At 35.8% G+C, this 18,914-nt stretch overlaps 2 protein-coding genes across 11 annotated transcripts in view; both read right to left on the bottom strand.

Moving 5' to 3' along the window:
• The window catches only part of LOC140663681 (disks large homolog 1-like), a 265,116-nt gene that overhangs the window by 12,859 nt on the left and 233,343 nt on the right, over positions 1–18,914 (bottom strand). The window lies entirely within an intron of this gene.
• Positions 1–18,914, bottom strand: part of LOC140663666 (disks large 1 tumor suppressor protein-like) — a 337,014-nt gene that overhangs the window by 252,101 nt on the left and 65,999 nt on the right. For 9 of the 10 annotated variants that reach the window (XM_072888001.1, XM_072887999.1, XM_072887997.1 and 6 more), the window contains one exon: positions 5,742–8,798. In XM_072888001.1, the coding sequence (XP_072744102.1) occupies positions 5,742–6,162 (421 nt within the window). In that variant the 5' untranslated portion in view covers positions 6,163–8,798. Of the gene's footprint in view, positions 1–5,741; positions 8,849–18,914 lie in introns of those variants that run through there. The other variant, XM_072887998.1, reaches the window with a different exon arrangement.

Here is an 18,914-nt window from a genome sequence, read left to right as displayed (position 1 = left end):
TGATTGTTCTTTATGATAGTCGACCGCGCATGAATGTAACTCTCAAGTCTCTTGCAATATTCGACAAGACAGGACGAATTTGTTCGCGAGAGTGACGGAGCGTCGAACAAGCGTCGCTAATTGCTTTGTAGAGAGAGGAAGAAAATAATGTATAAAGAAAGAGAGAGAGAGAGAGAGAGAGAGAGAGAGGGAGAAAGTTAATTGGTACAGTAAGTTTCGTAAGAGGCGAAACTCAGAAGTGAATGGAGCTCACTGAACTTGTTCAACATGAAATACAAGATACCTCGCATTTTCAGTCTTTCATTAGCCATTGAATTCTTTCGGAGAATCGATTACTCTTTAGCCTAAATTTTATCAAACATTCTATTCTATAACTTTATATCTTACAATATCAGATAGCTTGGTACTGGAAACACCATATAAAGTCAGATTTCAAAAAGACTAAAATTAAATCTTGGAATGACTTTTAAACTTACTCTAAATTACTGTAATCTTATTAACGTTCCAACAATTTTATTAAAAAATTAATGATTCTAGTTACGGAAGTATCTGAAGGTTGAAAAGAAAAGATGAAGATAATGAAAAATACGTAACAAAACATAGGAAAACGGTGTACACTCTCTGGCGGGAAAATTGTTAAGAAAAAAAAGTTGTAAAATTTGTTGATAAATATTTTTAATCATTTTTTACTTCTAGAATAAAAAATGATAAGTAATTGTCATTATGTTTATATATGTTATTTCTATATATTGTATTTCTGAATGTACAATATATAAAATATAATTGAGAGCCGTGTACAATTTTTCTATTCGATATGTATGAAGATGTACTTTATTAATATGTATGAGGATGTATATTTTTTTAAACATGTAAAAATGCCTCACGTTTATAAGGATAATATGCCCTAGTTCTATTATAACATTTTTTTCATCTTTTTTTTTCTGGCAGACTGGGCAAAATATATAAAAGAAAAACAGAGCAGAGAGAGAGGAAAAATGGAGCAAGGAGCCATTGTTAGGAGCAATGGCAAAGGTCAAAACACTACAAATAGTTGTCAATATTTTTTTAGGCGAAACACAAAAAGATGTAATCCTTGTAAATATATAATCAATAATATTTTTATTGAATTAAAATGTGAATTTTTATGTTTCGTTGAATTTTACAATTAAAAAAAAATTATTTTTGTTGATTATAATTATCTGAAGTGATTTTCAAAAGTCCGGGAGAAAAACTTTTTTAAATATTTTCAAAAAATTACTCTCCTAATTAGAACACTTTAATCAAAAATTTACAATTATTAATTGTAATATTAGTAAATCTTTGTAAATAAAATCTGTTCATCATGAGTGTTTCTTTTTAGATTTATTTAAATGTGAGGCATACTGCATCGTTTTACCCCATCTAATGCAGAGAAAACAATCTTTTGTAAAAAATGAGAAGTATAGAAATATTCTTCAGAAACTCCGACATGTACAGTAAGCAGTTATAGTTTTATATTGCAGCAACGAAATTCGTAATATTTTAACGTAATATGAGATTCATTAAAAAATGTGCTGTTTACCTGCACAGTCTACGTAGCGTAATTAAATATGCATATAAGATTTAATTAATTTTGAAAAAGTACCACCAATCTTTTTTACCTACATAATTAAAAAATAATTTTAGCAACATAAAATAACAATCATTCTAGGTAAACATTTAAAATAATTAGAGTAATGTGTTATTATATTCATTTATTTTACATTTAAATATTTACACAGTTTAGTTTATATAGAACTGTAATTTTGAAAAATGTACATTTCTGAAGAAGTTCGTAAGATGCAATGAACCATCACAGATTTTTCTCAAAAAGTTTTATAAAATGTGCAGTTTGGATAAGATCGGTTGAAAGTTCTCACAATCAGATGTGAAATTATAACTTTTGGAACAGAAATATTCTCTGCGGATCTATCGAGGGTAGCTCGCAAATTGCTCTTCTCAATGGGCTTCTTTCGACCATTACCTGCGCATTTCATTGGAACAGCAATGAATAATGGCCGCCATGCGTCTAATGTTCTTTGAAAGTTTGCAATTTTTGAAGTACTTGCAATTCACTCAAGGAATCGCGTAGGAATAACTATTATCATCTACCGCGAATTTGATATTCGTACGTGGACAATCAGAAACAGATTATTCTAGTAAAGAAATATTGTGACAAATTGCACATTGATAATCGAAATTGACATTAACATCTCAAGTTAATATATATAACGTTATATATATAGACGTTTTTATTTTGTCATCAGACGCAAAATTAAAATCTCGTTGCAAAGCAGTGAAAAGTAATATTATTTCATTAAAAGTTATTCAAACCTACTTTAAATAAAAGATATGCTCGTTTTTCTCCATTACAATATACAAGAGGTTTTTAAATATTTCAGTTGCAGTATGCACACAGGACAGCGTGGAAATTAAAATTTCGGCAAACGTTTAAAACATCAGCACAGCCTTTGTTCTTTGGCTGAAAGTTTAAACGAAATATTTATTCTCATTTCTAACTTTTCCAAGTATCTCAAAATTTAATATGCAATAAGATTGGTTTTTATTCACATAGTTTCATTCAAGTAATAAGAAACTGCAATAAATAAATCGATCATTTTTAATTATACTATAGTACTTTTAGATTGTTATTTCCTCGATTTTTTATCAACTCGTACTCATCATATTGTCAATTTCATAAATAATTGATATCAGATTAAAATTTACTAGAAAATAGTTTAAATTTAAATTAATCTTTATGCCCTAATGAGAGTAGAGCGAAGAATGCGTCATTATTCCGCAGAGAGAGATGAAATTCCCTTTTAATATAACACGTCACGTATGTAGAACGCGCGTTAACAGGTTTCAGAAGCAGAGTTTTTTAATTATGCTCATTAGTACAGCATAGCGCTGGACGTTGGTTCGCCTAACTACCTTTATTTTCGCGAAACGACGTATGCTAAATATATTCAGAAGGAGCGTATGAAAGGTATGAACCACTCTTGTCCGTTATAATCGCTTAATTATGGCAGCTAATATAAGTTTTTTTTTGTTTCATTTTGAAAAGTTTACCTACCCACTTTCGAATGCAAAAATTTCAGTCAAAGAAAAGTACCGTAAAAGAGTATGATGAATATTTCATTGCAAGTATTTGAAAAGAAAAAAAACTGAATCTTTTTTCGTCTCTTCTTTCACGCTATTTCTTTCAAATTTATCAAACCATCCGCATCCTCTAATCTCGATCTAGAAGGAAAATAATAAATTCGAAAAAAAAACACATAATCGATTTCGAAATATCATATGAATTATTTTTGGTTACGAGATCTCTAGAGAAAGATTACGTGCCAGCAGAAGAGCGATATCAAAGCATCCCCAGCGTTCTTATCGCAAAAGTCCGAAACTCTTTTCTAGCCTTCCTTGCCTTCCGTGCTTTACATTCTCAATAGGTCCTTCTACCATTTTATCTAACCTTTCCGCGTCCTTCTCGCGAGACAGCCGCAAGCTGAGTGGAAGATAATAAACTCGAAACAATACGGCGACCAGCATTCGCACACAACACGAACATGCTTTCAGCTTTAAAACACGATACGCTGAGTCGCCGCGCACGAAGAAAACTATTTCATAACTAGGTCGTACGTGGTATGTATACGTGTGCGAATAGAGTTGGATGTGTAGGTACATGACCACCAGATAAATGCCGAAGGAAGAGAGAAAAGGGGACAACTTGCCGAGGCTTTCTCCCCTCTGTCTCACCCAGTCTCTTCTTTGTTTCCGCTGGAAAAGCTCGGCGAATTTTAGTTACGTCACAGTATAACTAACAGACGTGTAAAAGCGACGCTTTAGCGGACGAGCGAGATGATTATCCAAGAAGGTAGAATTTTTGCCCAGCCTCTGGCTCATTTGTTTCAACTCTATCCACTTCCTTTTTCGAAATCGCCACGAAGAACAAACTGCATTCGCACAGCACGTGTAGATTATTATTATTTTTACGGAAAAGAAAAGTTTCATTTTAAGAAGTGAAAACATTATTATACTAAAATAAAATGAATTTTTACTCCCTTCAAACTTGCACGTAATAATTATGTCTTAATTTTAATCATCGTTAGTTCAGTTTATTCATTTAGCTCACTTCGTTGATGTTGTAATAATCCATAAAGATATACATATGTAAATAGTATACACAGATGCTAATTAACCCTTTTCCATATTATAGGCTATACTCAACTCTTGTTAAATATTCGCGTAGATATTAACATAACAGCAAGTAATTTTCGCTATCGTTAAGCGCCTGCTAATGTACATACATATTCCGAATGGCTGTATTCACCGAGCCTCAGCTGTGAAAGCTGCGAGCTAAGAATGACTGTTCGCTTATCTGCTACAATAACCGAAAACAATTTGCTCATCTGTTAAACTGCGTCTCGCGGGTGCATTAGCATCCCGCTTTCTTGTCGTATTCTCTAGACGAAGGTTGCTGTAATGAGAAACCGTTGACATTCGCGAGACGAGGAACATCTGGTGCAATTCAGATACATTTTACCACTGGGCTAACGATAGCTCGAGCACGATTCTTCACTTTGCATTATTTAATCGTAAGAGAACAAAGAGGGACGCATTCTCACGCACATTCTGCTGTCCATGAGATAACGCGAGAGAACGTGGTATAAAAGCCGTGCATAATAAACACTTTCAGCGACTCGTCGTAATGTAGTCGTGGCCGACAGATGAAGGTCATTGATAAATATAACAGCTCGTGGAAAACTCTCTTTATGCGCGACTCGTATAACAAACGGAAGTTTCATCCGATTTGTAAGTCGTTATCGCACGGATCGGACTGTACCACTTTTCGCACAATAATGCCGCTCTAAAATGTACGCGCGCGCATCATCTGTCACTGTCTTGTCGATAATGTTTCCTAACGACCGAGTTTCGTGTTTTGACTGCATCAGGACAGGTACTCGGCAAAAAGTTTTCTTCCATTCTTACAATACGCTGGAGCCGCGTTTACCGGAGCTAGATCGGAAAACTGAGGCGCGACAAAACTTTTTGAATTTATAGCGTAGAACTGACTGAAAATAAAGTAGGTCATATGCTTCGGGATAATCTAGCAAAAATAAAAATAGCAAAAAGAAAAGAAAAAAGTAAACAAAAAAAATGTTTTATTTATGTACTCGATGGCGTCGTAACAATTGTATCTTCGTTATTCATTACTGCAATGTGTTTTACGTCACGGTATTTTTATTTCAAAGGTTTAAAGTTTAATTATATTTAAGCAAATGCGAAGAATTGTGAAGGCTGTTTCTCTTTGCTCGAAACGATTTTTCCCATTATCGTGCGCCAGTGTTTTCGCGATACGAGCAATAAAAGTGCCGGTTATATTTCGTACAATTTCTCTACAAAAGTTTCGTATCGCTCTTTCTCTATTCTGTTCCCCAAGGAATCTGAAACTTTAACACGAAGCTTGCATTCGAACGATCAATGACCGACTTTTCAAAGAATATTCGAAAGGCGGATGTTAAGTACAATAAACGCGACGCATTAGTTGGCAGTTTAAAAGAAAATCAAAGTATAGATATTTCTTTCTTATCTTATATGTATTACATCATATTTTACCATACTTAACAATTTTTAGCACACATAAAATTTTACTCAACCACGTAAATAAATGAAAAATTGCCCCGATAAAAACAATAAGTTATAAGAGAATTAAAGAAGCACTCTACCTTCTTTTGCCTGAACATATCCGTGCACTTCGCAGTAACTTCCGGCCGGGCCAGCCGCTCCAGGAGTATCCAACGTGAACAGAGTGTTGGCGGAGGAGCTAACACCGTCATCGGACATCGTCTGCAGCAGACTAGTGGCCTGCGATAAAGTACGTTGTTGCTGGTGATGCTGGTGATGATGATGATGATGGTGCTGCTGCTGCTGCTGCTGCTGCTGCACTTGCTGTTGATGCTGTTGCTGCTGCTGAGCAAGCAACTCTTCGTGCCGACATTTCGAGCAACGACGCATCTCAGACCGGACGCGCAGCAGCCAAACCATGCCGAAAAGCGCCATAGCAACCTCGAGACCCGCTGACCTCGATGGGTGCTTCATGCTCGCGGGGTCAAGGTCATCGAGGCTCCGGGAGCCAGCGCGACACATATCACCGACTTCGGTGCGGATTTTGTCTACCTCGCTTTCTTTTTTCTACCTACTTCCTCCCGTTTTTTCACCCGCGCCTATCTTAAGATTACGATTGTAATTAAGCAAGCACGCGAAAAAACATATGCGACGTTTATCTCAAGTTGCGTTATCGATGTCTGCTTCTCGGCTTCCTTACGAAATTTCGTGACATAAAATTATTAAGCTCTCTTTGGCAGTGGATCATTCTTCTCGTTATCCTTTGAAACGATTATTTCGTGTGTTCTAGATTCGAATCAAAGTTTCGTTTAATTTCGTAGTGTGCTGAATTGCTGTTTGCTATTAATAATTATCACTTAACGAGCTTTGCTGTTTCTCAAGAGACTTCTATGTTCGCGTTGGCAGAGAGCTTCTGATGTTTGTCGTCTAGTATCCTCTTCTCTGACCTAGATCCGCGACTCCTGTCGTCTCGACGTCGACGTTGTCACGCTACAGCGAAATACAATTCAATTCGACGTTCATTCCGAAATAGTTAGAAAGATCGAAGGATAGACTCGGTCACATCTCATCGGTTTTACTTCCCGACAATTTCATCCCTAAGAATTAAGATCCCTGTCCTGCGAACATCTCTCAAAAAATAGGAAGAGTATCCTATGGTCAGCACTTCACATTCTTTACGATTTATCAGATGAGATCGTACCACATTTGATCAACAAAAAATATCCAGTATGACGCTCGGTCAAAAATTCTTCTTTTCTTTTCTTTTCCTATTCTCAGACATGCGTAGTTCGATTTACGAATCACCGAAAATTGAGCGAATGAGCAAGGCACCGTTCTCCTTGAAGGCTGCTCGATATAAGTGTCGATAAGTTAGTGTATTTCAAACAGTGAAAAGTTTATTCTTATGCAAATTGCAATGCTAAACGGCCGACAATCAATACAGACGTTTCTGTTTGCTTATAATTTATTTTATTCCTTTCTTGATGAGCGTTATCAATTAGGCAGCAATTATCCGATCGGAAGGAAAATAGCCGGCGGTGGAAGTCTTCAAATTTATAATTCGCTTCTGCAAGCAATGAAAAAAAAAAAAAAAAGAGATCTTCGATCTCCAATCTCGTGCAAATACCGGAACAAATCAACCAAGGCAAATCACCAATTCCTTCGAATATTGACGAACGCGAGGAGGACGAAGATGATCGATACAGCCTTAATACGGAAGGAAGCTAAGCGATTGGTCCCGGGCACACTCCGACGACGGTGATACTTCTATAAAAGTATAAAAGACGTCCCCGAAATGCGATCCTCGCATATTTCCCAGGAACTATTTCGATAATCGCCATTTTCATTTCCAAACCGTGGCTACACCTCGCTCATCCAACTTTCAACGATCGAATTCCGTTTCCAGATAACGTCTCCGGCGACTTCTGTCGTTCCCGTTCTGTCCTTCCTTTTCAGGATTTCGTCTGATCGTGGTCCATCGAGCTACGCGGTGCTGACGTTCTTCTTTCCTCGATAGCGTCGCAGTGGAAACGCGATTCTGTCCTATTGGGACGGCAATTCCAGTTACGCGGTCGTCTCACCCCTTACGCATGAGTGAATTTCACTCGGTGTTCATCTCCAGCATTGGTGAGAAAGAGGAGGCGGGCGGAGAAGAAGGAGAAGTAAAAGAGCTCGCTCGATACAGCGGGCGTAGACTTGAACCTCTTTTCTTCGTATCTCCTTTGCTCTCTACGAGATTACGCGGTGTTTGCAAGCGGAACGTAGCTTTTCGGCCGAGTATTCAGATGCGGTCTCTCCTTTAGGATTTCGCTTGCCTCGAAATCGCTACGGGAAAAAGGATTCGCTTGACCCCATCGTGGCGACGACGGAATATCAGGCATACTTGGATCCTGCTTTTGCGGTCGAATAGTTGGAGGATTTAACTAAAATGAAACCCTCACGCAGGCTTGAGTGACTGCTTGCATTCAAGCAGCGGCTGGTTATCAATGCCTGTCGAGTCCGAGTCTGACTGAATGGGTTCACTCCTGTCAATCTGTCGACGACTACGTTCGAAACGGGAGCTTCGATAGCTCGTCTTCAACAATGACCCAGCTTGGATGATAAAAGGCGATATTAATTTCACCGTCTACTATTCATGGATCTTATTTTACAACCACTTTGTAGCTTGATTATATAAAATCTTAAGACAGAAACTTCTCCCCCCCTCCCCGGTATACGTCTCCGTTCAATTTGATCTCTCTTCCTGTACAGAATCTCCTTGACAGAATCGATTAATGTTCAAGTCGTTAGTCGTTCACGCTCTCCCCTTCATGCTCTTTCAAATAATGATATTTGCCATTGGATTTTACATCGAGATCTTTCTCGACAAAAAAATTCTTCGGACTAGTATCTACGAGTTTCTTTCCCGCGAGTGTTTCATTCTGTACACGTAAGTGACCGAGGTATTATTTCAAGGATGCAGTCGGATTTGATATCCCCAGCAATAACGCAGCTTTCTAGACGTGAAAGAAGTTTCGGTGATTTACGGGAAAACCATTCGTAAGGAAGGCTCGATAAGTGACCGGTTCCTTTTTCTTCGGGTCATCAGTTTGGCCTCAATACTCCCTTTGAAAAGCTCCGCAGCTTCAGATTTCCGGTCGATACTTCTCCGTTTTATCCTGGAAAAGTCGTGGCAGAAACCTTCGAGCATTATCGATGCGAGAGAAGTGCGGTCGATTTCGTTCGCGAATTTGATGCTCGCTCGAAAAGAATTTTTCAATGGGCTCCCCCTTCGCAACGATGACTCTCTAAATAGCGGACTGATCGATCCTTTTGATCGATAATCTACAATAATGTATTTCTTCGCTTATAGTCACGAAACTGCTGGTCTTTCGTCATCGATGAAAGTTTAATTAACTACATAACATTAATAATTGAATTACTTGTTTCTTTACATCGTATTAGTTTTAAATATTTAAATTTCACTTTAATAATAATTAAAATAATAATGTTTATTCTGAAAAACATTTTTATATAAAAAACATATAAAAAGTAATATATAAATAACACATCAAAAAAGTAAATATAGCTTTCAGCAATGAAATTGGTGACAACTTCCATCGATCACGTCAATAACCTACCGCAATGCACAATGTAATAGCGATGGAATAAAATGGTCGATCGTCAGAGCGGGCTCGTAAATACAGATCGCGCCCAATAAAACAGAAACGTCAGCAAAGTTCCAGAGATTGACTTCGTTGTTAAAGAGAAAAGAAGATAGAGAGAAAAAGAGAGATGGAAAGAGCGCTCCTCGCGAGAGGGTTGTAAATTACGACGGGGGACGCGATATATAAAGGGACGACGACGACGAGGACGACGAGGACGACGAGGACGACGACGACGACGACGACGACGACGACGAGGACCAGGACGAGGACGAAGACGAGGACGAGGACGAGGACGAGGACGAGGACGACGACGACGGGGTTGTACGTCGAGCCGAGTTAGAATGCTCGGGGGTGAAAACACTTGTGCGCGCGCTCTTCGAGCAACTACCTCTCTCTCCGTTAGGTTGAGTTCGCGAAAGAGGTTTTCCATCTTGCACGGCAGCAATTAAAACTTGTGTAAATTCCATTTCATGCAACGTCACCGCGTATTCATCCGCAACGGTTGATCCATTTTATCGTCACCATTGTATCGCCACTCGCGAGGATGGAAACGAAAACATGGCATATAAATCGAAGCGCACGGGCCTGGTGTTGCCGATTTTACGCGTACCGATTTTGCACGGGGATTTACCGGATCTGCGTTACTTGCGTTACCACCCACGACGGGCTGAACAGCTCGATAACTGTCTCGTCGAGCATCGCTTTTAGCACCAGTGCTCGCGGTGATTAAAAACGGTCCTACTATGGTTTCATACGAACGAAGTGTATTGTGACGAGTAGCGTATATTTATTTGAGTACCTCAATGTACTATCACGAAATGAATCACGTTATATAAAGAGAACGTACAATAGTACGTATTTGTTTTTACAATTGTTCAATTTTTGTTCTTTATGCATTTATTTTTTTATACATTGGCCTTTAAAATTGTGCTCGTTTAGTATTTGTTTCTTTCGTTGCTTTTATTTACGCACCTTTGAATGAAGCCTATCAACAATCTCTCTCAAATCCGATTGAATGACTGACAAATTTTGTGGATGAAAAAATTTTTATCGGAAGAACTCATTTGGCGAGTTATCTTTTCGCGCACATCCGATATATTGATTTAACGACGAGCCACTAAACCGCGGACGAATGCGATTATGTCGGAAATAATGCAGCAGGCGGCTCGATGACCGTATACTCTCGATGCTACCTCGATGCAGCCCCTCGCAATAACATGCTCACGAGGGACGATGGCAATAGCGACGGGGGCAAAAAAAAGGGCCGGCCGATTGAACGAGGCTTGATACATCGTGCTCGCGCGATGATTACCAGACCGATCGTATTTCTTCGCGGTAAAATGTCCAAGCGTAATTTCGCAGACGTGTAAATCATTGGAATTGAAATTGATGAATCATTAGCCCACCGTTCCCAACTATCGTCCGCATACGTTCGAGCAGCAGCAGTGACGCCGTTTAATCGACGCGGTCGTAAAAATTAATTTTGCACAGTGACACGAATTATTGTTTACCGACCGTCGACAACCGACGATGGGATTAATATTTGTTTCTATCGCTGTGTGTGAGTGTGTGTGTGTGTGTGTGTGTGTGTATGCATGTGCAGATATTATAGTTATTAGTTATCATAATTAGAAGAGATCAAATATAGCATTACATGTAACAATAAATAAGAGCGTGCATGGAGATGATATATTATCGCGTAATCATTTATTGTCGAAATTAATGTTTGTTATATAATATTTTAATAGTTCTATTATTATAGGTATTTTATATTTTTAATAATCGTTTATTTTCATTGTGTTCTTTATACACATTCTTATCTCGGAAAAATGGACAAGAGACAGAAGCTATATTTTTTTTTATTTTGGTTTGTTTTGAAACCTGGATTATTCTATTTACAAACTTCAAACTAAAGTAAAATCAAGAGTGAGATAACCAGATGAGAAGATAAGGGGAAGGAAAGAACATATTTTAAAAGTTTCAACGACCTTTTTTAGATGAGGACAACTTTATTTTCTTTCTTCGTAAGCCCCGATTTTCCCGACTCCTTTTACATATCTGATAAGTTAATCCGAAAGCATTAACTAAAGAGCATTAAATTTACGAGCGCATAATTTCGATTGAAATTAGAAATATATCTCAATATTTTTCTCTCTCTCTCTCTTTTATTATTTGAATTCTTTTCTCTATAAAATTATAATTTTTTTTATAATATTAATTTATAATAAGAAAAACGTGCAATTACTTATTTTATATAATTTTTCAACAAATTATTTTAAAGCAATATACTTTTCTTCAATTAACTATTTCAAATAAAAGGAAAAAATATTTTTATATATGTATAAAATGCGTAAAAATAATACACATTATAAGATAAATTCTTACTTTAGTTTTAATTAGTTTTAACTAGTTTTAATGAGCAAACAATTTCGTTAAAAAAAAATAATATCATTTACGATTTCAATATAAGACATTTAAAATTTAAACTATCGATGTAAATTTTTAACGTTTATATCTTGAATTTGACAAACATATATTCTCATTTCTAAAAAGTAATTCACGTATTGTAATGAACAAAAATTGTAGTATAATAAACACAATGCACACGTGCTGCATCAAATGTAAATTTCTTTTAGCAATACTGCGAGTTTCGAGCATTTTAATGTTTTCTTTTTTTGCGGCAAAAAACAAATTGTTTCTCTCAAACAACAAAACAAAAAAAGCTTGACAACATGCATCGTTGAAGATAATAATAACTGTGCATTTTAATTTTCTTTACCTCGAATAACGATTCAGCAATGAGCGATTTAAAATTACAGCATCAAAACTGTATCAAACCATATTCCGAAAAATGTCACGCGCGATTCGCGATATGCGTTAAATAATTTCTCATATACTAATTCTTTTTTCTCTTTTATCCCTTTTTTATCAAAGCACGCGTATATGTATGTGAATAAATACCGATTTGACTTGCTGCGACTATTCGAACCCTTTTATAATCTGTGATGGCAATTATAAAAAATATTGTGCATAATATACAAGGTATTTTAAAATCTTTAATCTTTGATCTTTAATCTTAATTTTAATAATTACTTTAACAGGAAATAAGAATACGGATACTTTAAATAACTTCAAATTTTTTACAAAGTAAAAAATAAGCAACACTTATGTAGAATTATATATATATATATATATAATGTATTACAAGAGATATTGCGATTCTAATTTGACATTTTTCTATCTCGTATTTCTATGTATGCAGAAAATTGCAAAATTGTTCAGATGTTATAGATTCGTCCACTTATCACCAAGCTTGATTAAGCTCGCTGTTTACATTTTAGAAATTTTCAAGCATTTCATAATTGTAAAAAAGAAATTTATCAGATAGAAACGAGCGTTTTTGTCGCTTTCAATTCCTTTGTGGATAACAGACAAATGTACAATGCCGCGTCGAACCACCGCATAGATCTAACAAGCAACTGAGAAAGTGTAGTAAACTCGATGCAAACTTGATGGGGCAGCATACTCGAGTACGTGGGGATAGGGGCAGCATACGGGTAGTATAATGCAGATTCCGGTGCGCGATTATAGCAGTTTGTGCAAGTTGCAGAAACAAATACGCGAAATTGTGCACGTCCTTTGACGGTTGCTCATACGTTAATAATTTTTTAACAAAGAGCCACGACCGCGGACGAACAAACGAAAGGTGGAACGATTCGATCAAGACTTCCACAAAGAAATGACGCATTGTCAATTCTAAAAAGGATTTTGCAATTTGAGTAAAAGTGCATCGATTATACTCTAACAAGATCAAATATCTTAAAGTGCAGTTAAATTTGACTACAGTTGTATGTACACAAAGAGTGCCATTTAATGAAATATTAAAAATATAAGATAATACGTTGAGATAAAATGTGATTTTTAAAATCAGAAAGTAAGTATATAACTATTAACACTGGCTTATTCTTAAAAATAGATAAATGATACATTTTTATATTTATATTATTTTTCTATATATTTTTCTACAATATTAATATCAAGAGATTACTTCAAATATTTTTATTCTCGCATTGAAAAATATTAAAATAAAAGTAAATACTCTTTACAAATGAGTTTCTTGTAATTCCCAGCCGAGTGGCTCTACTCCGAGGCTAAGTAAAAAGAAATACGAGAAAAGGTGAATGAGAAAAAAGTTGCTCGCATTCGAATTAAAGTGAGCGGAAAGAATGTGCCTTTTAGCGAGACACAGGTGCGTTTGCATCGTCTCAATCACGAATACATTTTTCTATTTTTTTTTCCACCATCTTGATCGCTGCTTTTTAATCTTACATATTTAAAATCTCTAGTTTGTCGCGTATAAGACATTATTTTTTCGTGTCATTAGAAAAAAAATAATCTTAACAAGTTTACTTTTTATTTAAATTTTCTGCCAATTTTTTGCAAACTTTGCATTCGTTTAAGCTTTTCAACAAAATTTACACAAATGTCGCATAAATCTACATACTTCGTAATTCATGCATTCGATAAATTTGCTTCTCAAGCAAGCACTATTTATTTCAGGTTTTATTCACGCCAAATGTTATTGCATACTGGTGTGACGTGCGACGTGTGACGTAATGTTCGCAAATAAATCGCGGACATGTAGAAACGTCGGAAAAATTCTTTCTCTTTTTCTCAAATTTTGCATATGAAAAATGTACTTTATTGTCAAGTGAATTAATTAACTTTCGATTGTTCAAAGCAAAAATTATTTTAATAAATGTTAGGCATAAAAGTCCCTTTTTAAAACTTGCATATTGCATGTATTTTAAAACGTAACCGAATTTATTTGAAAAAAATTTGCGTTTTTATTTTATTTTCTTTGTATATTATTAATGCAATAATTTTATACTACATTGTTATAATTATATACGTGTATATATGTATATATTGAATTTCTTTCCCTAGCTTTTTCGGTTTCTGTTACTAATATTCAAATAATTTATTGAAAATAAACTTTGTTTTTCCTCGCTTTTGCTCTTTTTTGCCATCACAATTATATATACTAAAAGTATAAAATTTTCATCCAATTTTATTTGGTTATTTAGGCACTAAGCTACGTCGGTAGTAATCATTCGATGGTAAATATTGTTAGTCATATTTCCAATGGAAAATCTCTCACAAATTCGAATAAAACCGCACGAACAACTTTTGATCCAATAGATAATATTCTCAAGTTATTCTCTATATGACGCTCTGTTAAAAATTGTGTATTAAATATTATTTGATATAATTGCTGCAGAAATAATGAATAGGATAAATTAGAGTTTACTATTTTCAACTATTCGCAATGATATTTTACATTATTAAAAAAAATATACATACATTTTAAAACGCGACTTACTATTTGTAAATATGTATGTATGTACATATATATTTGTAAAAAGAGAACATTTTTGCAAACAACGAAACATCATCTTTAATAGATATTCGATAATCGAATAAAGAATAAAAAGAGATTTGTAAAAGAAAACATTTTTGCAAACAACGAAACATCATCTTTAGATATTTAATAATCGAATAAAAAAACAAAAAGAGAAAGATCTTTTTCTTATTCTACAAGTTTTCTTGTGCCGCTGGAAATGAAAAAAAACTGTAAAAGCGATTACAGTAGGCATTATTTGTCAACGAAAATTTGTAACAAACAATTTAATTGTCAGTGGCTGTTTCAACAAACTTTAATTCGAAACGAAAAGTTGACTTTACTGAATTATCATCGAGTTCACAGGCATGATATTATATAACCTATTATTAATTATAAAGTTTACGCAGAGTGGTTATGAATAGCGATCCTCCAATATTAGTGTCCATTCGTAAAAATTAAATGAAATGTTGGCGTGGAAAGAAAAGCACAGTGGTAATCCCATTGTAATCGTAAAAGAGAGAAAATGAAGGCTATTCCTTTGTGCAATTTACTGCAAATCCTTCAAAAAGAGGAAAAGAGAGAGAGAGAGAGAGAGAGAGAAAAAGAGGATTTCACGAAAGCTGGCGATGATCTCGCGTGCAATCATCGCGTTGCGTTACGAAAAAATGCCTCAATATCCGCGCAAGTATCTTTTCTATTTCTTTAATCTATGTTTGATGCATTTCTCTATTCTATGATCATTTTTCAGTAAGAGGCAGTGTTTATCTTCCACCTAGTTTAATCGAAACGTAAGAGAAGGCAACATTGATTAGTTCCGGTGCCGTAGGCACAACGTTCGTCTCGTTGAAAATGAAGAAAGCCTTCGGAGAGTTATACCGGCGCAAAGTTTGTTTGCCAGAACCAGGCTCAGGTAACAAAATTTGTAGAGATCTCTCGTGAGGCTCTTGCTTCGTTACGTTTGTTGCTCGCCCAGTAAGCACGACTTTATAATTCGCAGCGAAACCCTAGCGAACTCTTGATCCCGCGCATGTTACGCGTTTGCCCGCGTGAGTTACATATATAACGCGGTCGAATTAAGAGTTTCTTACTGCTCGCCCGCGCGTGCAATCATATATTATAATATTTTTATATCGACAGGACAAAAATTTAATAAAATATCATTCGCGAAACGGATATATCGATGCGTTTAAATCAGAATGATTTATTAGACGTATTAGATGACGGTGAAATTAGTAATGCAAGTAAGACGCTGTAATTTCGCAACTATAATTAAAAAAAAAAATATGTGCTCATTTAGAATAGACCAACTACAATACAGAGGGACGCTTGAATTAACCGGTAAATATTTATCGTAATGTAGACAGAGCAACGTGCACAACTACAGCCGATTTAATTAAGCCCCGTTTGTACGCGACAGCCGCGCACTGGCTGTTTCCTCTCGTTGCTACGACGCGAAGGCGCATTCAAACACCATCACTGCCACCTCCGTCGCGCCGCCACGATTATGTCTCCTACCGCACACGTGCGAGTTTCTGATCCGTGTGCACCCGCAGATCGCCATTGTGCCGGTTGCGTCCACCTTTATATTGAATTAGAGCGCTGTATTCAGTCGGAAATTGCGTCCGCTCGGACTGCGATCTGAATCCCGACGGGAAATATAGTGTGATTATAAGAAGTGTCCTCTTTAAATCGTACAAATACATTTGTAATAAATACAGATTGTTTCAAAATGATAGCGAGATATGTCAACGATATAATTTCTACAAGTATGAAATATAACGAGTTTTACATTTAAATATTTCAACGTCAAATATATATTCAAAACAATTTGAATTGTATTTTATCTCGGTTATAATTTTAATTTTTCTATTTCTCGCAATTTATTATTTCGCATCATTCTTCGAACGCTATATAATATTTTTGCATTCAGTCTCGATATACCGTTTTATATTTCTATTATATATGTCACACTGTATATTTACGCGACAACCTCAATATTACGCAAAGTTAAATACGAATGCTAACAATAAGAGTAAATCTACATTTCTGCAACATATTTAACTTCACTCTTTATATCCTCGATACATACATATACACTGTTATAGTTGATTGTATATATCCTACTGTGTAGACATGTGTGACAACTAAACTGTAATGTAAGAAACAGCAATTGTTTGACTCTTGAAATATAAATTTCTGTTTAACAAGAGATTCCAGCTGAGAATAAAGCTTCAACAAAATAAAACATAATATTTCATTCTCTTCAATAAATTCAAAATGTAACTTGAATTTTTAATCAGAGACTTAGTTCATATTCTTCGTTGAAAGAAAATATCGATTCTAAATTTACGCAGTCTAAAATAATCCGCAGTCAAAATAAACGCGTGACTTCTGGCGCAACACGTCTCTATGCAATATCCATCTATCTTGCTGCAAATGGGACCTTCAAGATGTAAAGCGGCATGTACATTTATATGGCTCGACGGCGAAAGAATATTTCACGCGAAAGAGAATTTCCGCGTCGATTCACGCCGCGCATTTATTCGTCGGCTCTCTCTCTCTCCCTCTTTTGCGCGCGCGCGCGCGCAGCTCCATGCAGTTTCCACGAAATTAAGCAACTCGCTGTCGCGTGCTCGATTACATTTTTCGTTCGCTAAGAAAGTGCTGGCAAAAAGAATGAATGTCTGCAGCCGTGAGAAAGTGCGACTGAAAGGATGTGCGCGATGGCACCCTGCCATTGCAGGAAGAAGTTTGGCCGCCTCATTGACGTCGACTTCGCTTCTCCCCGAGGACTTCGCCGTCCTTAAAGTGTTCCCCCTTGGTTTCCCTCGCGCAGATTGGGCGGTTGAAAAAACTCGAACCCACCATCACCTCATCTCGTTATAAAATTCCCCGATAGCGTTCCTCGGGGACCCACTAGATTTTTCCTTTCTCGTCGCTTCTCATCGTGATTCTTCTTTCTCCCTTTTATTTGTTTGCTTCTCGCGTGAATTTCGATAGATCTGACAATCTTGACCGGTTTGCCGTTAGTTTTTCATCGACTTTCAATCTTTTCGGAATAAAGGTCTGTTCGCGCAGCAGATTCTATAAATTTTGAACGTATTATGACCGTACGAGAGTATTATTCGATTTTACCTACATAATCTTTCAATCTATCACCTACAGTGTATATTATGAGAAATATTTATCGACTACATAATAGAGCCCTAATAGAATGTCATTTATTATGTTCTTCCATATAACAAACTTTTCCACGTGTAATTTTATAATGTGTTTCGTAGTATGTTATACATTATAAAACGACAAGAGAGTCTTTAGTTAGGGAATATTAATATCGCTGGGAAAAGTGATTAAAACAATCTAATTAACCGCGCATTGATAATTAATATAATATATATCCTCATTAAATCACTCCGCGCACCAGCGACCTCTTCTATTTTGCACATCATATATGTAAATGCTGAATCAATTTCAATTAAAATTTCTCCATGCTCGGGTTTAGGTGGATTTATCACGGCCCATTATTCGACATCAGTAGAATCATTAACGCGATTAATACGTGATTAACATTATGCACTGATCACCGTGATCCTTTCATGTTTATTCTGCCAATCGTTTCTCGTCCATTCGACAAAAGATATCGCAGAACATTTGTTTGTGCTAAGATTAATCGTAGAATTTGCTTGTACTAAGGTTAATAAAACTATATAAAATAAAATATAAATGCAGAGAAAACGGTTTATAAATATCTCAGAATTTTTTGAAATTATTTTATATTTCAAGATAAATTGTGCTTAATAATATTAATAAAATACATATTTTTTAAATATACAATATTAATCCCTACACCTTTTCATCAATACATACATATACATGTATGTATGTATGTATGTATGTATACTAGTACTGTAATAATAACTGGTTGAGCACGTGTCAATCCATGGAATAAAAGAGCATCCGGCGCATCGCGTTTCCATGAGTGCATATTACCTCTCTCGAGTATACTTTTCTTTTTTATACCCTCGATCTGTGGAAGACAGTCGGTCATCAACATCGCTCTTCGTGTTTTTATTTTCTCTTATTCTGCTCAGTTCCAGATAAATTGGTGATTCAATTGCACAAACAGAAAAAGAATTTCCAATGAAGAACATGCTTTTGTATAAATTACACATATACGCACATGCATAAATTTGATATTCCTTGAAATATTAATTTCATGTAAA

Source organism: Anoplolepis gracilipes, chromosome 3 (genome assembly GCF_047496725.1).
Source record: "Anoplolepis gracilipes chromosome 3, ASM4749672v1, whole genome shotgun sequence".
Taxonomy (NCBI): domain Eukaryota; kingdom Metazoa; phylum Arthropoda; class Insecta; order Hymenoptera; family Formicidae; genus Anoplolepis; species Anoplolepis gracilipes.
The sequence above is the reverse complement of the archived record's forward strand: the minus strand, read 5'-3'. Positions and strand labels throughout refer to the sequence as shown.